The sequence below is a fragment of the Bombus fervidus genome, chromosome 4 (assembly GCF_041682495.2).
Source record: "Bombus fervidus isolate BK054 chromosome 4, iyBomFerv1, whole genome shotgun sequence".
Classification (NCBI taxonomy): Eukaryota; Metazoa; Arthropoda; class Insecta; order Hymenoptera; family Apidae; genus Bombus; species Bombus fervidus.
This window is the reverse complement of record NC_091520.1, coordinates 15,268,153-15,295,072: the sequence shown is the minus strand read 5'-3', so window position 1 is coordinate 15,295,072 and position 26,920 is coordinate 15,268,153. Positions and strand designations below refer to the sequence as shown.

The following is a 26,920-nucleotide window of genomic DNA, read 5'->3' as shown; positions in this document are numbered from 1 at the left end:
ACATCGAAAATACTTCTTTTTTTTTTCATCCTTTAGTATCGTTAAAGTCCAACGTACACCGAAAGACATTAAAGTATAAACTTTAAAACGGATCGTTTTTTCCCAAACTCGTTGGATGATCTCGATTGAATGGCTTCCAATAACTGTACAATGACTGTAGGTGTCCATGCATTCATGGAAAGGCAGAAATCAAAATGTGCGTAAAAAATATAAAAATATGCAAAGTATAGCTCGTGACTAAAACAAATATCCGTGTAAATTCCATTCCTTCTGCTATCATAGAAATATGAATTTATGTAAAAATGTAAAGAAATATACAAGTATATAAAAAATGTAAAATATACAAAGTATAAAGAACATTCAGCGAATAAATTCCGTTTATCCAACTGTGTTCGTAAAAAATATACATCTGCATGAACGTCCATAGCGTATTGGTAACCCATTAAAGCGATTAATACAATTGTAAAGCATCGATTAAGAGAGACCAAGAAGATTAACTCGTAATTAGTTGATTCTTCTTCTCTTATCTTTCGTTATCTGATTGTAAATGTATTCGCATAACAGGCCATTACCGTCGAATCTCACTGCAAGACTGAATTACCGAGTTCCTGTCAAAAAAACATCAGATTATACAATCATGTCCGTTTAATCGGTCAATCGTGTCTCATAAACTATTTTATTCCCTCTAAACAAGCTCGTTTAACATTAACGATCGCCTCACTCGCTGCTTTGCATTTATTCCTTGCTCGTTACTCATTCTCGTAATTTATTCCAGACGAGAGATACAGAACCAATTAATCAAGAGTTAACGTTTTAGAAACAGAGCAAGAAAAGTGGAAAGCCATTGAAAAATGAGGGAGAAACGTAGTTTTTAGTATTCTTTCTTCGATGGTTAAATACGGAAAAGGATTTAGTTTAATTTAGCTTTATCTCGACAAAATGCTGAAAAATCCTCTTCTACACCTGATAAAGATACGAATATACGAAGATAAGAGCGAAATACGAAGAAAAGTAGGAGAAGGGAAACGAGAGCGTAGAATTCATCGCTATATTTAAAATAAAAGAAACCCAAAGAGAGAGATAAAATAATATTCGACGAATGATATTTCCTGCTTCGGAGTGAAATCGATAGAAATACGGAGAATTTGGTGAAAATTGAATAAAGAGCGAGGAATTAAAAGAATTAATTCCTGCGCTGAGTAGAAAAAAGAACGCGAGAAAACGAGAAAGAAATTTTAAGAATCTCTCCCTCGATGAAGATACAATCAATGAAAATGCAAAGAAAAAAAAAAAAAAAAACAGTTAAAACGCGATTAATAAAAGACAAGAAACTGAAACGTTTTACGTTATGTTCCAACGAACAAATTTTCCGCATCGCTTCGTGTCTGTTTACCGTAAAGTCGATGAAAGATATAAGAATGAAGTTGGCCGGAAGTCGATGAATCCGTCAACAGCTGATTGCCGTTCTAATCGCCGACGCGCTTGCTTTTGCCATACCGAACAGCTCCTTTTAATTTGCAAAAATTTTCAAATCCCCCCTTTTACACTTGCCACTTCGATATTCCTCGATTTCGTAATTTTTCCATTCTCGAAATGTTGATCGTCGAAACATTCCGAAATTCCCTAAACATTCGCATAACGGATCTCCTGTTTCACTCGATCCAAACTAATTACAAAATTCATTGGCATCGTCGTCAGAATATTTCAAACATAAAGTGAAATCTAAAAATCTATCTATTTGATCGTGAACGTAAAACAAACGAAACTTTTTACGCGCATCCATGCGATACGTATTCGATCGCGATCGTAATCAGCTTGTTATAAAAATTACGTTCTTACGTAACGCGATGACTGACAAAAGTATGTACGCGCGTTACATCCCACAATGCCGATGAATGATATTTCAGTCCGAAGTTCGCCGGAAGTCGATATAGCGTCAACAGCTGATGCGGTTCTACTCGGTGGCACGCGTGCCTCGCTATACCTGCGGATCATTACGATGTATCCCTGACTTTGAATTCGTTAGCGAGCCTATGCTACACGTACGGTATACCACGCTTCAATTTTTCATCGGTACGAAATCAAGGGCGTGGCCGGTCGATAATCTAAAAACACGTTGCGAAAAATATGCTCCATGTGTGTTGGCGCGGATAGGAACGAAGCGACGGTCAACTTTCGAGAAGTCGTAGCTGCCTGTATAATAGCGTCTTCGTCGCTTGTACGCGTTCATCGGCACGCTGTTACGCAGGAGAATTTGTTTTTTAACATGTTAGTCGACGATCGATCTGTTTTCTATATACTTTTAATACGTTCGGAGGAGCATGCTGGTGGAAAGGATAAAGAGTGCTGGATGTTGATAACAGGATGGCGTGATCTAAGGGATTAACGTAATAACGCTAACGATTTCGTTGCTCCTCTTCTCGACTGGCTTTCTTCGATATTTCGTGCAAAATTTTCTTTTACAGATTACAATCACATTTTTTCTCTGCTTTTTACATGCGGTGATCAGTATAGTATAGGGTTTCGCCTCTTTTCGTTGTACAACCCGTGATGATGTCGTTACGCGGTGATAGGAGCTATTGGGTTAGCAACTAAGTGATTGCGGATTCTGCCATTACGTGATATCGACAAAATCCGCAATCACTTAGTTGCCAGCCCAAAATATGGTAGTACGAAAGCGCGAAGTACTTTACCGACCGATAGCCGATTAATTGGATTTCTCATTATTTGAGCAGTAATTTGTTATTTAGTACTAAAGTACCTTGCTCAGTTGTGTCAGTTGCGTTGCTTTGTAGACTCTCACAGTTTTATACCAATTTGAAAAACTTTCCGTTCGCGATGAACGGAAAGAATGGTATTGGAGAGTCTAAGCTGAAAGAAAGCTGGCGCCAGGGAGAATCTGCGTCTGAGCTACCTGTCGGACGTGCGTATGCTGTTGAACCGCTCAGTTGAAGCGATCAGCAAAGTGTTAATTAAAAGCGAACGTTTTTAGTTTGCGAAACATGTCTGAACCACGGTATCCTAACGTGTTTGAAATAGCGTTTGGGAATGTTTGTCTCGTGGTCGATTCGTAGATGATACGGGTGATCGATTTGTCGTCGATCTCTTGCCGTTGATAAATAATTATCGCGAGCCTTTCGTGTTTCATCGGAATTACGAAAGTCCTTGAACAGACAAAACGAACTTGAAACGAACAAGTTCGATTAATTTTTGCCTACGATGGAGATTAATAAGGAATATAGATGTTACTTTGTCTTTTTAATATAAGCAAGTTTAAAATAAAATAGCATTTGAAAATTCTTGTCTCTTATTATTCGCCAGATCTAGACCGTTTTATCGATGTAATTAAGAACAAAGATTCAATGGATATTTTAATTTCTCACAATCATGTACGTTCGTGTTGTCAACGGAGGAATTAAGGTTGAAGCGTGGGATTCAAAGATTCAAATTCGATAACCGAAAGGTAAAAATATATAGAGTTTCAGAAATGACGTTCAGAAACGGTGCACGTTTTTATCGTTCACGTGCAATCTGTACGGCATACTGCACGCCAGTGTTTAATAATAATGGAAATTCGCGAACGTTACGGAAATAGGAAAGTAAAACGATTCTTTCTGTGCTCGTATCGTTGTATTAAAAATTCGTATTTACGAAAATACCGTACAAAGTTGATTTTTTCTACGAATGTTTTCGTTCCTTTTGTCTAATTAACCAAAGAGCGGACGAAATTCCTAAAAACTGTTAACTGTACAAGCCGAAATGACGACGAACGTGCGACGAAGCTTGAAAACACGTACCACGTTCGATTTATACAGGACGTGGCCGAATAATACAAACTGACAAATAAGATTTCGCTCCGTACTTTTACGCTTTGTCTGTCTGATCCGAGTGAAATTTTGCCCGATTTTCCAGGACGATTCGTTGCGCGATGTCGGCACGGAAATCCGTTAAGTCGGAACTGGAGAATTCGCGTCAAATTAATCAATTCCTGCCACGATGAAACGAACCGCACGCCGTTTACGTAACGAGCTAATTGCACAAGTTAATTCGAAACTTTCGTCGTCTGGTGCCCGTTGCTCTTGCGACAGAAACGACTTGGACGACAACGATTCGTTGTGGATGGACACTTCGGGAATCACAAACTGAATTACTCGGCTCGAGGTTATCTGCGAAAATAGAATTGTTTGCGAACAGTGACATTACGATTTCTTCGGCTTCGGTGGAATTACGTTGGGTTTCGCGTCGATTAATTTTATGGCTGTTTAAGGCAGTCCGAGATGCTGGAAAATGAAATACTTTCCTCTATACTTAAGACGTTTAGACACGTTCCAATTGCGTAACGAGCGAACACGTTGAATTAAAAAAGAGAATGACGAAGAAGAGATTGACGAACGATAGAGACAAAGAATATCACGGTTGTAATCAGTCTGAATCTCTGGAAAAGTGAACACGTATTCCCTTGATCGTATTTGCTTGATTTAACGAGCTTCTGTCTTGTACAAAGCGGAAGAATGAGATAGAAATGGGAAACTTGTAGGAAGACTAAAAATCGTAAGGGATACAAATTTCAAAATAGGGAAATTCGCGAAGATGCTACCGCGAACGGTCGCTCGACATACGCAACAAATTTTTTCCGAACAGAGATGTTAACCAGAACTGTTTTTGACGAGTATACTCGTCACGAAGAAACGGCGATATTTTGCCTTACGACGAGCCCTATCGTTAATAAAATTAAAAAATAAAACGGTCCTTTCGTTACAACTTAATTCTATATTATAACAGCCACGAATACTCTGTGTTCGACGAGTATGTTTTCTATCGTCGCTTACTTTCTGCGACACATTTTCGGCACAAGTTTTCAAACAGGTCGCAACAGCTAACAGTTTAATCTCGTTCTAAAATTTCAAATCTTTCTCATATTTGACCAACATACGTATAATTTGGATGGTTGAATCTCGCTGTAGTATACTGAGAAAATTTTAAAATATTACATATATGACACACACGTATGTATGTATATTCATAAAAAATATCCGCAAGTGTTGGAATACTTTGGCGAGCCACTGCACGCGTCTATTTTCCACCACATGGGCAGAAGCCACGGCCTACTAACGAAGCGACTATCGATTTAATTTGATCGTTTATATATATATATATAAATAAAACCTAGACGAGGCATTGAAGGAGGGAAATCCACGTGTCGACGCGATCATACGATCAATTGACATCTCTGTATTCAACAGTTCAACGAACCTGCTTCTGGTAAGGTCAGGGCCGTTCAACAACGCGAGCTCGCTCACAAGTAGAAACGCTGTCATCTTCGTTAACGAAGGCAGCGCCGGTATAACTGTATCTGCTGTTCTCTCTGCTGCGACATCGTGCGACGAGCAAAACTGTTCCCAGCGATAAACTTTGGCGCGCAACTTGGACGTATAATATGCACACGAGACGAAACGACCGACGAAACGGTCGCTGGGATTTCGTATTCCTCGACGATGCGTCGCTATTCGCTACCTTTGTATTTCTAACGGAATAGTTTCGATAAATAGACTTTAAAATAAAGAGTAGAGTACTAGTGGCGCGCCGTTTCGAAACGAAGCCATAGATAAAGGGAATAAAAACAGGATGATATCGTTACAGCGTGGTTTCTTTTTATCAGACGTCACGAGTTTCCTTTGTTCGCGACAATCTTCGTCGCGTTAGGTTCAGCAGACAGACGAGCGATGTGACGTCGTTAGAATTTCCAAGTACTGAAAACTTTGTTTCTCTTAATTTAGTTTAACTAGAGCGTTCATCGTTCTCCACCGGTTTAGTAAATCATCGCGGTTGTTACGGAAGAACGCAGTTCTGTTCTGTTTTTTTTTGTATTTCTTATTAGCGATTCTCATTCCAGTCATATAATTAATTCTTCATTTAGTACAGATTTTGAAACATTCAAAATACACCTATGTTTTTGTCATATGCAATAACTTTTTTGTTTAACTCAACCAATCGGTTAATCATGCAAGTCTAAAATTAATTTTATATCGTGTTACCCTAGAACGTCATACGTTATATGACGCTAATAACAAACGCAATGATAATCGAATAGCCTATGGCCTTTCTTCGTATTTCCATAAAAAAAGAAAACGATTTTTATACAGTAAAGATTATAAATAAATTTTTTATAGCGTGGTAAGTGGCACGTAAATATATACGATAAAGAATATACGTCAAAATTATTTATAAATATTCCCATAAAAGTAAGTGCACCTAAAATTATATCTCAGAATCCTAGAGAATTTGGGACGAAATATCGAAACCTTCATCGAACGAAATTTCCCGAAATCCATCAATGGGAATTGGAGTAAATGGAGAATAAAATCGAGCAATAAGCTAACCAGAGAATTATCGGTTTGGTTTCAGGCAACTCGTTCGAAAATGTCGCCGGCTGAGCCGTAATTCAACGATCTTGGTAGAAAGGAAGCCGAGGGCCGCGAAGAAGTGGCGGACAAGGAAGAAATGGCGTCCACCAGCGGGCACAAGAGGAACGGCTCGAGCTCGAGCATGTTCACCCACAAACGCACCGAATCCGGTGGCGGTTTTATCGGCCACAAACGCTCGGAGAGCGGTCACAAACGCGCCGAGAGCATATCCAGTGCCTTTGGCTACAAACGATCCGAGAGTGGCCACAAGAGGAACGAGAGCAGCGGCGGTGGTTTCGGCCACAAAAGGTGATTTTCGCCTTTTCGAACTCTACCTTGCCTGCCCTCTCTGCTGCTTACCTTCGTCCACGTCGAGAGTCTCAGCTCCTTTCTCTCCTCTCTCCTTTTTTCTCCTTTTTTTCTTTTCTTTCTTCTTTCCTTAATACCCTTTCCTTCCCTTCTTCTTGCGAGTCTAATGTAATATACAGGTGACCTTGCCTTTCGTTGGAAGAACGCGGTGGAAAAACCGCTTTTCAGGGTCTACGGGTGTGAATTCTCACGCTTGTTATAAGACTTCTAGGTTTTACCTTCATGAGACAATTATTTGAAACGGTAGACGTGGTTTTATTTTTGAACAGGGACTCGGAGCCTGTTTAGGCGAACTCTTATCGATCGAATCTTTCGCCCGAATTTTGATTAGTCTTTATTCTTCGACGGTGAAATCGTACGTTGTGATTTAAATAAGTAGACGCATAACCAGACTCTTTAAAACGACTGAAAGTTTAAATTTCAATTGTTGAACTTTCAACAGCGCTAACGTTTCTATCAATTTTAAGACTTTTTAATATTAAAAAGGCAGTCTCTTTATTATCATTTTTATTACATTGCTCATCGGCTTATCACCGTTTTCCCATTACTCTGTCCCATCGAAATTTAAATACGCGCCAACCTGAGAAGTTTCCAAACTCGATTCTCTCGTAAACGAAGGCCCCTCGTCCGTTCGTGTTTTCAATCCGTCGCTGCATCTACAATCCCCTTTGATTCCTTCCCCCTTTGATGATCTTTGCACCACACATCCAGCGATACATCGTATATTTACACAACACCGTTAGACCTATGGAAAACTTTCGTTCTCCATACCTTTCGTCTACCTTTTTTTCGTCAAGGATTGCGACACGATGGCTGTCGTTTACGCATAATTATTTTTGACAATTCATCGACTATTTCCGCATAAAATATTCTCGCTGTTTTCATTTTTTCTTTCAAAGAAGCAGCAGCAACGACAAGCGGAAACTAGAAAACACAGGTGCCTCGTTGCCACCTATGCTAAAATGCAGTGGTATAAGCAGGTATTGCAGTATAAGCTCGCGTATCCTTGGACCGCTCGAAGGGTTAATGTTTAAATCAGAGAAAACCATAGACGTGGATATGGATTTTTTTGCAGGCGCTGGTATGGCAGAGCTATCCCCATAGATGGGGCGAAAAAAATTCAAATAACACGGGGGAAGGTTCTTGTTAGGTTGTAAAGTAATATGATCCTCCGACTGGAGCTCTGCGTGTAATGTTTAGATAAGTAGAGGTTCGGCGTTCAGGGGCTTCCAGGATTCTGTTTGTCTTCTCCCTTTCTTGTTCGTTAACAAGACAGGAACCGAGAAATTGCGCCTGCGACCACGCAACCGACTTCCTGTCCTGCGGTATTCGCGTTTTATTATGTCTAAGATTATTGCTTATACTTACCACAAGTATATAGTATACCGTATAACGTTCTCCGAGTTATACCATATGAATTTCCTGTTGTACGAGGCTCAGACCGCAAACCTCAAAATTAAGAGAAAATTTCACTCCTTTTTATTTTTCTTTTTTTTTTTTTTTTTTATTTCCTCGAAAGAGTTTCTAATTAAATTTTTTCAAATATTCCTTTCATTTACTATCTTCGAATATTCCTAGCTATTTTCTACCGTATTATTACTTGTCTCGAGCAGTGTACGTTTAGGTATATGAGTTCGATCCTCTTGTTCATTTTCTGTTTATAAACTGCGCGTTTGGTTTTAATTAAATTTTGCCTATGTATCGAGAGCAAGATGCAACGTAGATAATGAAACCTTATTCAGGAGTCCAGGGTGCTAAGGTAGCCCAATCGTTCGCTATTTACGTTGATCAGCGCAGAAACTCCTCTCTCGGGGTTAACCCTTCTCGATTGTTTCGGCGACAAACGCTATTTTTATCGTTAGGAGTTAATTACTCATCGGCTACTAAAAATAAAATTAACTTGTCCATATTACGATAACTCTACCTTTAAAGGTTCGTTCAGACAGCCGAAGGGTAACCGATCGATACTTTTTTAACCTACCGATCGAAAGTTTCGCAAAGGTAGCGTAAATGGTAAACAGGAATTTATTTTTGATCTACGATTACCCATTTTGTCGTTTTTATATCCAACGAATAGAACTTTCTCAAATGTGTATTGGAAATGTAGAAGCTGCTTTATAGAAAGGACAGTAAATTGATATTTATTTTTAGTACAATTATCAACATTTTTCCTAAATCAGAAGGTAAATGTCTTTTCATAAAAGGTTGTAATTGATGTTTCCTTTAATCTGTCGTTTGAAACTGTCGCGAGGAAACTGTCAATAAAAGATTCGAAACGTTTTTACAAAGTAGAAACGTACGCGATTTTAGTAGCTCGTTATTGATGTTGATTCGTCGTCGCTTGAAATCATTGACATTGAATTTTGTAACTTTCGGAAAGAGGTTGCTTTAAAAATTCGAACAGTTGTAATGTTGGAATACATTTTTTTTTAATACTGGAAGGATTAATATTAAAGTACGACAAGTGCAAGTAACAAATATTCCGTAGTTTTCGTTCATCGCTATCAATTTTCATTCTCATCGAAGAGACTCGTATAGTTTTCCAAATTTCATAATCTCACGCGAGCCTCGTTGCAAATGTTCTTGGTTCGTTCTAAATTGAAAGTGACGTAAATCATCGATCTTCAAATTTAACCTCATGAAAAATGGAGGAAGTAGAAAGATCTAATTGACCTTCGCTGCCTCTCCTTGCGATCTGCTCTTGACTTTTAACTGAGAAACATCCGAGAACTTTGGCGTGCTCATATGCTAATGATCCACGATGATCTTACAACGATGACTTCAGATTTCACTGCGATCGATCGAATCATCGACGATTGTACGGAAATAGATACTCGCGAAAGCTTACGCGTTTCTTTCCATCGATCAGCTAAAATAAACATCAAAGTCGATAGAAATCACACGAGTTGCAGCCGGAACTGTATCGAAGATTCGCATCTCGATAGGAATAAATTGCGAGGTATCTGCTACCAGTATTGTCGATGCCATTCAGAATTTCCTCGTCTATTTCGATAAAAGTATGAAACACTTTAGATATAAAATCTAGAAATTTGCCAGTCCATTGACAAGCCAAATCGAAACAGAGTTATCGAGAAGCTTTCCGAAAAGAAGACCCGTATCTTTTGATCGAATGGTCGAACCATCGTAAATTCGACGCGCAAGATAAATACGACGAGAGACAAAGTCATCCGACAATTATTTTATTTTCTAAACATAAAACGAATAAAGTTAGTCGACGATTAATTATCACAATTATTACGACTATCAACTTAAACCTGTTTAAAGAAAGTAAAACCGAAACTTCCAATGAAATTTACTCGATTCACTCATTTACGTATTTTGTCGCCTTATGAGTCGTCCTTAGAAAAAAGAAAAGAAAGAAGAAATTCTCAATTCCTAATCGTTCGTGAAGAATTCCTGACTAATTCCTGAATCCTTGATCTTGTACGCAACAACGCCAGACCTGGACACTTAATTTGCAACGTATGTAGCGGACGATTGGATGGCCGCTTTATCGAGGTCAACAAGAACAAGAGTGGAAGCTTAATGGATCACTTCCAAATTACACGTTGATCGTCTATCGCATTTCCAGGTCCGAGTCTGGCAGCAATTACCATGCCGGACATCGAAGGAACGAAAGCATGTACGCTATGACTGGGCTGTACGCGGAGAGTGCGGCCACGGGAACCGACGAAACCACAGATCCACTGCAGGCAACCGGTAGCAGACTGACTCACGACACCGTCATCAGGTGTCACAGTAGAAATCCCAGTTCTGGCCTCGTGGACCATAGGTGAGTATAACTGACGCATACAACGCGAGGTATACTCATTTTGTTGCGGATCTTGTTAAAAAATAACGTTGTGATGCGGTAATTAACATCGCTGTTACTAGGAACTGTTAGGAACTAGCGAATCTATGAGAACAGTATATGGAGAAAGACATGTACAATACTCGTATTTCTATTATCAGAATATAAATATTCTTTATTATTATATTTATCAGTATGTATAATAAATGAAAATTGTAACATTTGACTGGCTTGAACTTGAGTTGTATCACTTGACTCGAACGACGCATGGAAAACGTCAAAGAATCTCGCTCGTTCTATAGGAATCGTTTTCATCTTTCAATATCGGAGAAATTATCGAATAGTAAGCAGACAAACGCAGTTATATCTTCTTTTCAGTGTCGTAGTTTCAAAGTTTTTGAAAGTATGATAAGAAGTTTGATAATAAATCTGTAAAAATATGCCTCGGAAATCTCCTACGTTTTCCTTGCTATTATCTTTTCTTACTTAGTTTTATTTATTATTATTCACGTAAAACGGAAAAACTCGAAGCAACTGCGGATAGTTGAATTTTATGTTTATTTTTTCAATTTTCACTGTGAATTCCACGAAAAGACTTAAAGCATTCCTCGCTCGTTAAAAAAAAAAAAAAATAAATAAATAAACTTCCGCGGTTACACGTCATCGGCTACAATGTACACGTTGTATTATAAGTAACAATCGTGAATAACATCGAACAGAACAAAATTGTCACGAACGAAGACGAAAAAGAGAAAGCGAGACGCTAAGAAGCGAGTCGTGAAAATATCATGGCGTTTCTATCTATTACGCAATCGGAAATTTCTGCAGCACGGTCAGTCTATCCGCGAATTTACATATACAAATGGTTTCTAAATGACCGTGGTAAAAATTGCAAGCTGTAACCCTCGAAAACGTACAAAGTGAAAGCACCAAGCTGACCATGGCACGGTTATTCGTGAAATAGATTCTTTTGTAACAGTGTTATATGTGTCATAGGCACATCCTGTTACGAGTCCTGTTATCATAAATTTATTCGCCTGAATGAAGTTAGGAACGACGTTGGAGGAATAGACGAGCGTTTCGTTTAGAAACGAAGATGGAGAAAGATATGGTGAAAATATTTTTCACCATCTTCCGATTTAACTGTCGCTTTTAATATTAACGTGGCCGATGTCGCAATATGCTACAATCGAAAATGATAACAAGCTGTTCGATTCGAAGGAGTAAATTTTCTAAAAATACGCCCGATACATTGAGAAAATTCCACAGATGGCAAGGATGTAATTATGAAAACGAGCAATATTTTGGAAATTTTGGTGGAGATAAAAAGAAATATTTTGGTGGAAATATACAGGAGATTTTAGTAATACGAGACTGTTTCCTTGTAAAATAATAGGAAAATTCTTCTCTCGTAATCTTCGAATATGTTGCAAAAATAACCGTAAAGATACGATATCAGGTTTTAAGGGTGTGTTAAAACGAGTAAATAAATTCGATGTTTCTCTGAATGCACTACTTGTATATATTACAATTCTTGAAGTATCTTGATCTCTTGGAGACGTGAAACAGAACGTGTATAGCGAATAAGGACGGAAGTTTTGATATCTTTTCCTTTTTATCTTCTTTTTTTTTCTCGTTTAATGATAACGAGGAAAAACTGAGATAATGAAGCTACAATTTGTATTGAAGCGAATTTGAATTTAATTGTACAGTAAGTTGTATTGTATATATTATATAAGCAATAGCTTATATAATTTCTATTAATTATATCGCTATATGGTATAATCTAGTCAAGCTATAATTAGTCATATTTATCACTATAGTTGGTCGACATCTAACGTATTTATTATGTCTCCAAAGATTAATACGTATACTTCTGTGTTAATTTCAATCTGTCCTAACTCATATGCACGCAATCACGGTGCATCATTCAGCACAGTATTATTCATGCTTGCTGTTTCTTCTTCTTACACTTTTTCAGAGATTTTATCATCAAATGTCACAGCAGGAATCCCAGTGCTTCCATGGTGGACAGGTAAAGCTGGCATGATTATCACTTACAATACAATTAATCAAAGAGAAAAGAAAAGCGAGACGATTATGATCAACTAACAAAATCCAGCAAAGTCGACTAACAACATTCTAATCTGTATTATATTCCCATCGAATCGATCGTCTTCTTTAATCCTTTAACTGTATCGCCGGGATTGGACTAAAATTACGTTCGAAGGCACTCTAAGGCTATTTTCTACGCTCTAATTTCGCAAGTAATTGCACACGAGACGAAGATTGCGAAAAGCTAGGACGATGAGCGCGATAGCCGGATTTCCTTTTAGGAACGACGCGTCGCGTCGCGATGAACGAAGACTTTATTTTAAATAAGGAATCGAAACGACGCCAAGTGGACTGTAGACTGTCGACGATCCTAGCAACCTGACAGATGTAGCCTTGTTACTAGTTGTTGGCGATCCGAAGTAACGTTCAATTGGCTTAAACAAGAGTCGATCGTTGAGGATAATAAAATTCTGCAAGAATTCGAAATTAATACGATTAGGACCAAACATTATTGCAAGGTAAAGATATTTCAGTCAGTCGAGTTCCCGAGAACGTAAACAATCTCGAACTTTGCATGAAATGATCGAACTTGTTGTACATTATGAGACGTTAATCGATCTAATCGAAATAGAATTCCGCTGGGAATCTTACGATTAAATCGTACAGAAACACGTTACACGTCCAATTTATGTGAAATTTCTTTAACGATGTTTAACCGGTGATCCTGTGAGTCTACGATAAATCGGTAAAAAATTATTCGAACTAAACGAGAAGCAAGAATAAGATCGATGTTTATCTTCGATGATCATCGTTTTCCAAATTTTACGCTCTCTTAATTCATTCTCTTCATCTTTTAAAAATAACACCAAGAGTTTCTTCACCTCGTTGCCAGCGTCTCGCAGTTAAAGGATTAATCGAGTCGCACACGTGCTTCTCGCTTTGTTCCTTCGCTTTATACCAAAATACCCGACGATTCCATAGCAGAATTCTTAACACGTTTTTCTTGTTGGCATGGACTGGCGACACAGGACGGAGAAGGAAAGAGCGCAAACTCCGCCGTTTAATCCGGATTCGAAGGACTGTGGAATCCTGAGCTGCCGGCCGGCCTTTATACAAAAATTCGCTGGAATAAAGGTTCGCAAATGTTACTTTATCCAAAATTCCTGCAATGCCCGATGAACCTGCAAGATCCGGTTGACGTAACGCCACTTATTTATCTTGAAAACAGCGAGTTGTTCGTGAAAGTATCTCGACTCTTATAGTGGAGAAATCTTTTACGAGGTGTTTGAGCTTCTTGCACGAGACATTTTAAAAGTTCGTTCGCGCTATAATGACGTTTCATTATCACGGTTAAATGAATAAAGCTCGTAACGAGTGTGAGAACGTACATAAAGATTACAAGACATTTACTGCAACTATCAAGACGAAATTAAGATTTCTACAAAAAGTTCGAATGCTCTCGTGAGCAACCGCGAACCAATATTTTTAAATCTCTGCAATTTTGCTTATTTATTAAAAAAAAAAAAAATCTTCAACGTTGGTAATCTTCAGTATGCTTTCCTTTATACCACGCTGTTTTGCTTGAACAAATTTTTATCGTTGTACTAGTTAAAATTACATAAACTGTTTGCAAGGGCACACGGTAAATTTCATACACGTAAAGCATTTAGATATTTCCAACAATCGCTTTGTATGTGTGTTATTGTAACGGGAGGGTCGTGTTATATTTTCTCGTCATACAGTCTGCGAATTAAGCGATTCGATTAATTCGAAATCGTCAATCAACTTATATTTGTTGCGTATATGGTACACGGATGTGCAAAACGAGGTGCGGTGAGTCATCATTTCGAAAGGATACGACATTGAAACGCTGCTGACATTCTGTGAAAGGTTTTCAGTCATCGTAAGAGTACGAAGCAAAGACGTCATCGTTTTCATTTGGCGTGGTTTTATTGTTCGTTGCCATTACATTGCAACGTAATCAGATATTTTGTTAACTCGTGCAAGAACAGGTTTAGCCTAGAAATCTGGCTCTTCTAGTCTGCCGATTATCCAGTTTTTTTATTTATATTTGCAGTCACGAAGAATTTTTTACAAGTAACAATAAATGCTTGTAAATCAAACGAAAGGATATTCCAATCCATGTTCTATATTTTTATAAAATTGCTTAAAATTTGTAAAACTGCTGAAACTCGACCGAATAAGTTGAATTTCTCAAATAACTCGAAAGTTCAATTTTAAAATCGCGATTGAAAATTATTTCTTGCATTAAATCCAATAAGATGCACTTACTTTGTGTTCTTCTGTCAACATCAATTTCCAAATTTATCGATAATTGATCTTCGACCAATGTAAATCGCCTTTTCTTTTAGTGCAGATATCGGTAAAAATCATGTAGATTTACATGATTAAATTCATGATTTTGGGAATACAAAATTCTAAATGTACTACGTACACCTGTTCGTATCGAGCGCTATTTAGCTTTGATTTATCAAACATAGCACGTCGATTAACAGCAAAATGTTTTATCCTGTTCCCATCGTAAGATCATAATGTTACGTTAAAGCGGCGTTTTACCTTCGTTAGTTAAAATGCACTCAAGGGTACAATGATGGAATCGATAAAGCTTTTGCTTATCTAATCCGGTTTTATCGTTCGATTCGGCAGCATGGATGTATGAAAGAATCGATGTTATCAGGTACACGTATCTCTGAATTTTACATGATAAAAGATGCTTTTGTTCTGCTGAAGCCAAAAAAAAAAAAAAAACATATTTCTGATAAAGCACGCTGTCACATTTTCCCCCTTTCAGGTAGAAATTTATTCCACGAAATATTAATCGACTTACATAAAATATTATAAATTCCGTAAACACAGAAACGAAAGCTTCTTATCTTCTCTTCTTCGATTTCCATAGGAAATACGTTTTATTATTTGAGACGATAATATTGATATTTCGTCTACGATAAGCGTATTTATTCATAGATTCTAACGTATTTTCAGAATATATTTCATCTCGAAGGCAAAATTAACGTGTAAACCAAAGTACTTCGTATCTCTGGCTATTTTTAAAGCAAACATTTACAAGTATACGTTCTTTTATAAATTAATTGCTATATATATATATAAACTCCCTAGAGTTCACGCGTGATAGGGATTCTCTCTGTTTACGGCACGACTTTCTTTGTTTCACGGACAGAGCGATTTTCTTTTGTTTTACGGACAACTATTTCGAAAGACATTCGTTTCCCAAACGGACGGGCAGAGAGCAACATCAGAGATAGACAAGATCATAGAATAATTATTTAAAACATTGAAGATTGACGGAGAAAGATCGGTAGCTCAGGACGTTGTAAAAAAGGTAGACATTGCACAGAACTTGTTATTTATTGTTTACTCTTATAGATCGGTATTAATTGTTCTTTACTCCTGTATTTCATTTAAGTATTTTCACAATAAACACGATTTTCAGATTTCAGAATCGATCACCTGAATTATCCCAAGATTTACAACATTACATATATATATACGTGATTTTTATTCGGATATTTCTCATTGATCTTCTATCATTTGCTCGAAATATTTCATGGATAAAGAAAACGTTATATCGCGTTAAAAAAATAAATATTGCAGGAGGAGCTGTGAATTCCTCTTTAAGTGTAAATAAGCGTACAAGTCCGTAAAGTGTATAAGTCTTGAGTTATACGTACTGCAGGTGGTGGTAATCACAGATGTACATACGTAACCTTGCAAACAATCTAGAACAATCTTGATTTCTTCGATCGTTTTACAACCTTCAAGTTCGTTGTGTCTAAATTCTCTATAATCCCCATAATTTTCTATATAAAAGAGGAAGATCCTTCGGTATACCGCGTTAAGCTCTTTTAACTTCTTTGCGGTAGTAGCAGCACTTTGCATTTCGAATGCAAAAGAGAAAAATATCGATCGTAATTCTATCTTGTAAATTCACCGCTACGATACTTACTACGTTTCAAGAAATATAATATTATATTAATATTAAAATATAAAATACAAGAAATATAAATTTACGTACCCAATATGTCCAAACACATCACAGACATTTGCAAATTTGTCATCGGTATTTTTAATCAACGTGTGTGATTAGAACATGGTGCAAGACGTCGCGATGTCGTAGAAGTAAGAGTTACCTCGCGACTTCTTAGAACAGGGAACCTAACAAAGAAACACGTTGAATTTGCACTCGCAATCGTCATCGGGGACGCTCAAGGTTCAATTAACACACATTAACGAACGATCATCCCGTGATTTTTCCAGGTGTTTGTGTTCCTTCTGTCGTTTCTCGTCACGCTGCAGCAAGCACTTAGTTCAGGTTACATAAATTCTGTGATCACGACCATAGAGAAAAGGTTCGAAATCCCGTCCAGCCTTTCAGGCGTCATTGCTAGCTCCTATGAAATTGGAAATGTCATCACCGTCATCTTCGTCAGCTATCTTGGTAGCCGAAGACATATACCTGTTTGGATAGCTATTGGTAAGTATACATCATAAATTAATAATAATCGATTGGGTCGTCCGAAAAGTTTCTTTCGTTTTATAAAGAAATAATGGATGCACAAAATTTTCCGTTTTATATTATTTATGATCCATCTTTGTTTTTTGTCAAGATAAAAATCACAACGTTTGACAGATTAGGTTTCATGTTTGTATAAAGATGCGTCGTTGTAAAAGACGTGTCTGTAAAAGAAAGACACTTCCCGGACAACCTAATGTAACGCTATTTAACTCTCGCGGAGGCTGGGTCAATCCTGACACGTTAACGTAAATATTTCAATATATAACTATATCGTATTCCTTATTTTTTACGTCACTAATTATTCTCGTGTTCCATTTATCCCATAAGATTGATAAGGTCGATTTATTAAAATAGATGTGTTCTATTAAATTGTGCAAACAGTTTTATGTTTCAAGCGAATGTTACGAACATTGACTGTTTGCCTTGTCGCTACAAAACAGATCATTCGATACTTGGGACAACAATAATCTAGTTTTTGTTAGATAAAGCTAGCACTAGAATTAGTAGAGTAGAGAAGGTAATTAATACAACGCTTTCTTTTTACAGAAATTTTGTAAGTTTTTAAACAGTACCCATATTTTGCTTTTTTTGGTACCAAGTATCGTACTTTCGTCAAATTCATATTAAATTTCTAATAAAATAAGCGTGTTTGCAAGGTAATAATATGAAATATTTTTTAATTATTGTTATTCCAGGCGCCGTCATAATGGGACTGGGATCGATGATCTTTATGGTACCACACTTCACAGCCGAACCCAATTTAATGACGGCTGCAAACAATTCTAGCTCGGACAACATTTGTCGTGGTGTTTCGTTACGCGAACAAGATATGGGATTAGGTGAGAGTTTAATGAATTGTGATACGACGAATAATGTTACATGTAGAAATGTGAATTTCCTGGTTCACCTGCTAAAAGAATATAAATTTTAATTAAAAAAAAAGAAAAAAAAAAGGGAAGAGGAAAAGAGAAATATTTAATGCTGATTGCATGATTTACCAATTTCTTTTTCCTTAAATGCCAAATACCAGCGAAATTCACATTGTTGTGTAATGTCTAAAAATAACATTTGCACAGAAACTGAAAGTATCATCCTTTCTTCATAGGTCGTTTATCGTCTGGATTATCATCTCCGCCTTTAGCACCACACAACAATTTAAGAGGTGATAATTGCATTCAGGGATCTCCATCTACCGCTGGTCCTGTTATGTTATTTGTACTTGCTCAGTTATTATTAGGCTGTGGTGGTTCCCCTTTATTTACCCTCGGTACTACTTACATAGATGATCATGTACGACCAGAGAGTGCTTCTTTGTATATTGGTAAGAAAATATACTGTTTCGAAAGGTTTAAGATTTACCGTATAAGAATATTTTATTAAGCAGCTCTTACGTTTCTTTTAGGTTGTATGTATAGTATGGCAGCTTTTGGACCGGTTTTAGGTTTTCTTCTTGGAGCTTATCTGTTATCATTTCATATGGATTCATTTTCCGGAACAATCATCAGTATAGGTAATGAAATACGTCTAATAAGTAGACTGCATATTTATATGAACACGACTATAGAAATGTATCAGATGCATAAAAGTCTGCAGTGTTATTAGTGATGTTTGGTTGTACTCAAAATTATGAAATATTTATTTAAGATAAAATAAATTATACTATAATATAAAATATAGTATATATATAATATATAGTATAATAAATAGTATATATATATAGTATAATAAAAAATATTTATTTAAGATAAAATTATTCTTCTACAGATCCAGGTGATCACAGATGGGTAGGCATGTGGTGGGGTGGTTTCCTACTCTGTGGCTTACTCCTGATTCTAGTGGCAATACCGTTCTTCAGTTTCCCGAAAACTCTGCAACGGGAGAAAGAAAAAATACGAATTATCGAGAAAGCTAAATCTTCGTCGCAGAAAGAGAAAGAGCAATGCAAAGAACCGAAAAAGGAGAAACTAAATGATAGTGGTTACGGCAAAGATGTGAAGGGTAAACTTTTAATTCTTGAAATTTTACAACAGAGATTTAATTATTCGCTCTATACAAATTTTCCTTAATAAATATTATACATTATCAAAAATGATCAAAAATTAAAGTTATAATTAAACATAAATAAATACATATCTCTCTGTTTCAGATATCCCTAGGAGTATGTGGAGGTTGGTGTGTAATCCAGTGTACGTAGTAACGTGCCTAGGAGCTTGCATGGAATTAGTAATCGTCTCCGGGTTTGTGGTTTTTCTGCCAAAGTATCTGGAGACACAGTTCAGCTTAGGAAAGAGTCAAGCCAGTGTATTCACCGGCTCTATAGCGATACCGGGTGCCTGCATCGGAATCTTTTTTGGCGGATGTTTGCTCAAACGTTTAGAATTAAGACCGAAAGGTGCAGTTCAATTCGTTCTCGTCTCGAACATGATATGCCTGGTGTGCTATGGCCTCCTCTTCTTCCTCGGTTGCGACAACGTAAAGATGGCTGGGACCACTATACCGTACTTTAACAGCAGCACAAAGGGTCCGGAACCCTTTCAAGTAAATCTCACTGCCGCGTGCAACTTCGGTTGCGAGTGCCGAATGACAGACGTCGAGCCAGTCTGTGGAAACAACGGTCTCACGTATTTTAGCCCTTGTCATGCAGGTTGCACTGCCTTCAGTTCGAAATCGAACTTTACTAATTGTGCATGTAAGTGTAAAATTCTCCTTCTTTTTCTCTGTACATCGCCGAGTATACAATAAGTAGGGAAAGTTCTTATACATCAGGTGAAAAATCTATCTGGCTGGGAACTTTTGCATACTATTATATATTAGATGTCAATGTTCTATTTTGAACGATACTAATATTTCCTCTACAATGGGATTAGTGCAAAGTGCAGTAAAAGGCAAAAATAAATCAGAGTACATCGCTAATAAATATAATTAAATATCTGCTGATAAATATCATTATATTTATCGATAGTGTTAGACAATTCTATAATTTCTATATTTATGTTTTAGGTATACACGGAAACTTAACAATGTTGCCACCGGCAGCTCCAGAATTTGCAGAAGTAACGGTAGTGCCAGTAGCTACTGCTGGCCCGTGCACTTCACCTTGTAGGACTATATTTCCATTTTTAATTTTACTTTTTTTTATGACGTTTATTGTTGCTATCACTCAGATGCCTCTATTAATGATAGTGTTACGGTAAGTTTCACTTTTATCACTTTTATATCTTCCATATGTCAGTGTACTTGAATTATATTCAGATTTTACATTATTGTTATATTCATTTTACCTTTTGTTTCTAACGCAGATCAGTCTCAGAGGAGGAAAGATCGTTTGCTTTAGGCATGCAATTTGTAATTTTTAGATTATTTGGTTACATACCTGCTCCTATTTTATTTGGTAATTTAATTGACTCTACATGTCTGCTTTGGAAAAGCACATGTGGAGAAAAAGGTGGACGATGTTTACTTTACGATATTGAGCAGTTCAGATACAGGTATTCGTTGTTTCCACATTTGTGTGCAATTTGAAAAAGCTAATTTTAGAAATGTTACTAAGCAGCGACATTTTTCGTTCAACATTTTTCAGATATGTAGGACTTTGCGCTGGCATCAAGATTTTAGCTTTGGCACTGTTCCTCGTTGATTGGTGGTTAGTTAGAAGGAGAAGGCAAATGGAAGACCAAGCACCGTCTTTTACTGTCAACGAATTTGTAGGGTCAATTATCAGCCTTGACAAATGTAAGTAGGACACCTAGTCCAAATACTGTTACTAAATGTATGTTCGCAATAAATACTTTGTAATCTCTATGTGTATTTTCAAATTCGTTTCAAACTTTACACTGCTGTCACGATACTTATTATAGTGTTAATAAAATTCCAGGAGGTTCTGTACAGTATAGATAATATATCCATAAAAGTTTTTCAAGTACTTTCATCAGCCACTATCATTTTTCCAGAACAATGCCATTTTTCCAAATTTTTGTCGTCATATTATCGTTCAGTTTCAAAATACTTGTTTCATCTTTTAGTATTCGAAGAAAAACCGCATCTTCACAGTGTCGGAGATGGAGACGGCACATCTCCAAATTCTGAATTGCCCACGCCGTCGTCAATATCGTCGCCTACAGAGCCTACAAAGTCGACGAACCTAGAAGACACTGGCTCGTCGAATCAGACGCAAGATTCGACGGAGATAGGAAATCGTTCGAAGAACGCAATGGATGTCGATGATATCGATGTTCCCGATACAAGGCAAGCACCCCTTGCTTTAGAAGAACCGGACACAGAAGTCAAACCGTTGACTGGTAAACCCTCTGACAAGCTTGTACGGAACGTTTAATGTTTAACTCGTGTTAGAGGCTATTCAATTGAATTATATCAAAAAGGTGATAATGTGAGTCTGTGGCAAATTGTTTTGAGATCGCAGGTAAACGAATACAGTATATATAGAGTGGAATAATATGTACAACGCATGTGCATTATTAATTTGTGCAATCCTAAAAAGAAACGCTGTTAATAATGGTGGAAAGTGGTACGAATGACTTTAAATGAAAGAAAGAAATGATAATCTCTCTATACATATATGGTGCTAATATACTTTTTTAAAGAGATCGAAAGACAAAGAATTACCTTATATCGTTCCGTGCATCGTCAGATACAAATTTAAATTGTGTTGAAGATATAAGTAAATTTTACATACACACACATACAACACACGTTATATATTCTTGAATACAAGCGAATCGAAAATATTTTTACAGTGGTTATATTTGCGTGAAGGATATTGTTTATCGTGCGAAATAATTTGCCACAGGTTTGTCTCGATGGTTTGGCTATTTTTAGGAACTAATATCACTAGAATGTACATTTTTACGGTGATGCGATATATATGTCAATAAATAGGAACGTAATAGGTGAAAAAAAATAATCAGGCTCGTTTCAGACAGACGTATTGTATCTTGATTCAAGAAAGATTTTCTTTGTCTGAGACGAGTTTCCTTCGCCGTTGGGAAACGAGCCTTGCGCGATTTAAGAGAGAAAGAAAAAGGAAAAAGAAAAAAAAATAGGAAAAAAGGAAGAAAGGCCAACAAGGACAAAACTGTAAATATAAAAATTCCTGCCTTAAGAAATACAAGACTAGACAAACGTATATTTAAAGATAATTAATTAAGTGATAGAGTTAACGATCTATAATAAATAATATCATTATAATTGCAGATTGAGAGCTGCGATTTATTTTATAACTAGAGATTAGGCTTTCTCAGAAATAAAAAAAAAAAAAGTAGTCAATTTAACCTAGCAATGTAAAGGAAAAAACACGCAAAAAACAAACTGAATGAACTTAATAGCGTTGATCCGTTTATGAAATTAGTTTAACTTTGCAGTAGCGTACGTTTTATTCCTTTTTGTTTCCTTTTAGTTTTTGAAGTAACACTTATATTATCGATGAAAGAATCACGCTTTTAACAAAGCGACACGTTGATCTCTGATATGTTTTCTCCTAAGTACTATGGTATCAGCGACATACTATTTTAAGAGCTTTCAGAAAAAAACGTTAGCATTAATTAAAAAACAAAAAAGAAGAAAACAAAATAAAAAAACGGAAATGTTGATGCGACTTCTTTGTCGTGACGCATGCGTTACTTCTTGTGCTATTCTATGGAATGACATATGTAATGAATTATAAAATGAATTATGCTTCCAAGCAATGAAAGAAAAACAGGAAGCTATAGATTTTCGGTCAAAGAATGCTGGTGTAACAAAATCGTTGGTCAATTGGAATTAACTGTACAACACGTTGAGAGACGTGTCTCGGACAAGTTCTGGCTTATTACACACAATTTAGCTCACTCGTTGTTAGAGAGAAGACTACTTGTTGTTTTGTACCTGAAAGCTTCTTGTATCCAATTTCGATGTGACAAAAGAATGAAGAAAAAAAAAAAAAAAAAAAAAGGAGAAGGAGAAACAAGCGAAAGAATACAAAAAAGAAAGAAATATATAAAACAAACTCACTCAGGAAAAGAAATTTTATAGCGCGTTAAGAACACGTTTAACTGAATCGAAGGAAAGCTATAAATAATAATACAAATATGAAATATCTATCAGTGCAAAGTGAACGAAATCTTAGCCTAAGAAACGAACAAAAAGAGAATGATATAAAGTAACTCGTTTCAGCTCAATTTCTTTTAGAAGTGATTAAGGCAAGATGAAAGAAGATAACTAAAAAAGAGATTCTACAAAAGAAAAATTTTAACAAATAACGATGATGTTATATAGGGACAAAAATGCCATTTGCATGAACTATCATTTGAAACTGTTCTTTTCTCCTATCGCTTCGGGTACGAAACCGTTCTACTAATGCTTCTATCTAATTCAATTAAAAAATATTGAAATAAACGAACGAAGGGTATATAGCGTTAATTTTACACAGTCTCGAAAAAAAAAAAAAAAAAATAAATTAATCCATTATGCTGACGTCGTCGTAGCATTTACTTACGTTAATGCAGACACACTTACCTATGTACGATATTGTATCTCGCACGCTGTTTGGCCCATCACTGTCAATTTTTCGAAGTGTAGTTACACACGCTACCTATATATACATACATACATATATTATATTTTAGAGGCAATTTTGATGTTTGCAAAGTGGCGAATCCGTACGACGAAGTTCATCGTTCGAAATGTTCTCGAGGCCGTGATGATCTCTCTCCTAACTACGTTAATTACTACAAAGCAACTTACGTATTAATACTAATACTATACCTACTTTGTGATATGAATCTCTCTGTCGAACGATCGATTTTGTCGGACGGATCTCTCGTATACTTGTGGATTATAAACAAAAAGGGGAAAAAGTGCTGTGAATAGAAAAACACAAAAGAAGACGGACAAGTAGAAGAAGAAAAAAGAAGAAGAAGCAGAGGAATAAGGTGGAGAAGAAGAAGAAGAGAAAAACGGAAGATGTGAGAATATGCAGATTAAAATGTTCAAAAAAAAGAAGAGTTAAACAAGTCGAATCAAATTCAGTTCAATTCACACGTTTCGTGGAGAATGAAAGATGCGAGATTGTTAACAGGAGAAATATTAATAATAATTGCATCCACGGAGACGCTACAACTGTACATAGGGAATTATAATAGTTAGAGCGATTTATAACGAGCAATCGAGAAATAAATGAACACGTGGTTACGTGCATTATAATTATATATATATACATACATAAATATAAATATATTATACGATTTAATAGGATTTTACGATGGTCGCCATTGACACGACGACGTTCTGTTTCTAATATAAAACGCATCGTTTTGTACGATTTATGGCGAACGTTATGGAATGAACGAACGATTTTGATCGCGCGACTCGCACAATTTTTCCATCGTGTTACTTAAATATTTTTACGGAAGTCTTTCTCGTATATACCGTTTTATGATGAATCGTATCCTCAGAATTTCTTTCTTTTCTTTTTCTATTTTTTTTTTCCTTTTTTCTTTGTTAGATATATTTAAAATTCCGTTCCAATATTTTTATCGTAAAGCTAACTCGTTGTCAGATTAATTTTTGCAATGTCATATCGTTATTGTTATTATTATTATTAATATTATTAGTATTATCATGATTATTGTAATTATATCGCTGGGCTTTTTACTGTCTACCGCTAGTATACTCATAGTTTAATTTAGCGTGTACGTTTATTTCGTAGCGGATGTTTTTTTTTTTTTTTAATCGAATCGATCGTACTATATTTGCTGTGTTTAACACATTCCCACAAGCTAATATACATTATTAATTGAAACTAAAAGGAAAGCGTTGAACGTAAAAAAAATGTCATGTGGAGAAAGCGTTTTAAGTATTAGGTAGAAAGTTCTAACATAGCGACAAGAATTAATAAATTAAAAAAGAAATATTGTGTAAATAGATATTGATTATTACAATGATTAATATAAACCGCTTATAGATGTAATGTATTTTTTGTAGGGACCATAATGTATAAGCAGAACGATACGAGGACGTTTCTTTCGTTTCTTTCTTTCTTTTTCTTTTTTTTTTTAGTCCATTCTCTTCTTTTCTTTGATCGAACGGTTCTTGAATGGTGATACGCGACTGTAAGTCGAAAGCTCTAGCTAAGGTTTGTGAAAAAAATGAAGGCAGAGAAATAAAAAGCAATACGTGGTTGCTTGCGAATGCGGAGATGAGAATACGAAGGCAAAGCTTCGTAAATTATGAGATTCAAAGATTAGGTATTATAATTATAGAAGCTCATAGAAGAATGAAATTTGAAAACGTTTACGTAGTTTCGAATGTTTCGCGACAATGAGAAGAAGTTAAGAAAGATCTCGAAATGCGTGCGATGAATGGATGGAGTGTCGATAATTTATGATCGTAGAGCTCGTAGAACAGATTTTCTTGCATATTATATGATATTTATAGTTAATAAAATCTTTTCTACGAGCATAACAGCGAATGGAAAAGTTAAGCCTCGAGCGCCGCCGTGTGTTATAGCATGCGTGAAGTTGATCGGCTGTTGAAGGTCATCGAGCAAAAATTAGGTAGTAGATCGTTTATTTTATTACACTATTCCATGTCCGTACACTCTACACTTGTTCTTTTCATTCCCTTGGCTTATTCTCGTACTTCTTATATCATAAAGCTCACGTTTCTTATTATTCTTCTTATTTATCTAAAATACTTCGTGCAATTGTTGGCATTAGGAAAATCATGTTTACATAACGTATTAAGAAATCTGTCAAATTAATATTGTTATATTATCTTGTAGAAAAAATTATATTATGTTTTCTTTATTATATTCGATTATTTTTTCGTACTTGTTCATATTTTATTTGATTATTAAAAAATAAAAATTCAATATTGAAATTAAAGTACACTTTATTTACACATACAATCGTCACACGTAATTAATGTCATAGAATAAGTTGATAAGGTCGTAATAAGAAAAATTGGCTGTACGATGATAGGAAAAGTGACCTTGAGCAGCCAATTGATATCTCAATGGAGCTGTATTCCGAGACAAAGTAGCAAAAATCGTAAATGAAGATAATCGATATTACAATTGCGAGAGAGAGAGAGAGAGAAATGGTTCAGAGAGATGGAAATAGAGAGTTTGTTCGATAAAGCGTCAGTGACTTTCGAAAGCATTTCAGTCGGATTCCAACAGTTTGATACGTGTTAATGCCATGCCATTTCATACACACATGCATAGGTACATATCGCACACGAACACTCCTACACACCTACCATATGTTACTTTGTTACGATTATTGTATATTATAGAAATTCTTGTGTCACACAGCAAATGGTTGCTTAAATTTAGTCGCGTAGCAAGCGAATAAAATTACATAAATGAATGCATTCGGCCACCCTAGAAAACAGAGGAAAAACGAAGCAACAGAAAGCAGTCATTTTGATATACCGATCATAATGCAAAGAATGATTTAGACGCGACCGATTTCGTAATTTGCGAAACGGTATAAAAAAAAAGAAAGAACACTTGAAATAACATTGCCTTAAAAAACGAAAGATTAAAGAAAAAAAAAAAAAAACGTAATTCATAAGGAACGCTCTGACGATGGTACAAGTGGCAAAAGGAAATCAATGGTGATGAAGAATGACCGTGAATTTGCAGAGATAAAGATATATTATATATATTATAAATAAATATATGAAGATAATGTTAGACGTAAGAACAAAATCTCGTATTGTCAAAAA

At 36.1% G+C, this 26,920-nt stretch overlaps 1 protein-coding gene across 3 annotated transcripts in view; it reads left to right on the top strand.

Moving 5' to 3' along the window:
* The window catches only part of LOC139986321 (solute carrier organic anion transporter family member 3A1-like), a 66,572-nt gene extending 40,788 nt beyond the window's left edge, over positions 1 to 25,784 (top strand). For 2 of the 3 annotated variants that reach the window (XM_072001546.1, XM_072001548.1), the window contains exons 2-15: positions 6,406 to 6,713; positions 10,366 to 10,566; positions 12,566 to 12,619; positions 13,668 to 13,773; positions 16,936 to 17,152; positions 17,890 to 18,033; positions 18,300 to 18,515; positions 18,597 to 18,704; positions 18,959 to 19,192; positions 19,341 to 19,883; positions 20,195 to 20,384; positions 20,494 to 20,682; positions 20,775 to 20,926; positions 21,217 to 25,784. In XM_072001546.1, the coding sequence (XP_071857647.1) occupies positions 6,502 to 6,713; positions 10,366 to 10,566; positions 12,566 to 12,619; positions 13,668 to 13,773; positions 16,936 to 17,152; positions 17,890 to 18,033; positions 18,300 to 18,515; positions 18,597 to 18,704; positions 18,959 to 19,192; positions 19,341 to 19,883; positions 20,195 to 20,384; positions 20,494 to 20,682; positions 20,775 to 20,926; positions 21,217 to 21,527 (2,877 nt within the window). In that variant the 5' untranslated portion in view covers positions 6,406 to 6,501 and the 3' untranslated portion in view covers positions 21,528 to 25,784. The remainder of the gene's footprint in view (positions 1 to 6,405; positions 6,714 to 10,365; positions 10,567 to 12,565; positions 12,620 to 13,667; positions 13,774 to 16,935; positions 17,153 to 17,889; positions 18,034 to 18,299; positions 18,516 to 18,596; positions 18,705 to 18,958; positions 19,193 to 19,340; positions 19,884 to 20,194; positions 20,385 to 20,493; positions 20,683 to 20,774; positions 20,927 to 21,216) is intronic. The other variant, XM_072001549.1, reaches the window with a different exon arrangement.
* Positions 25,785 to 26,920: the final 1,136 nt, after the last annotated feature.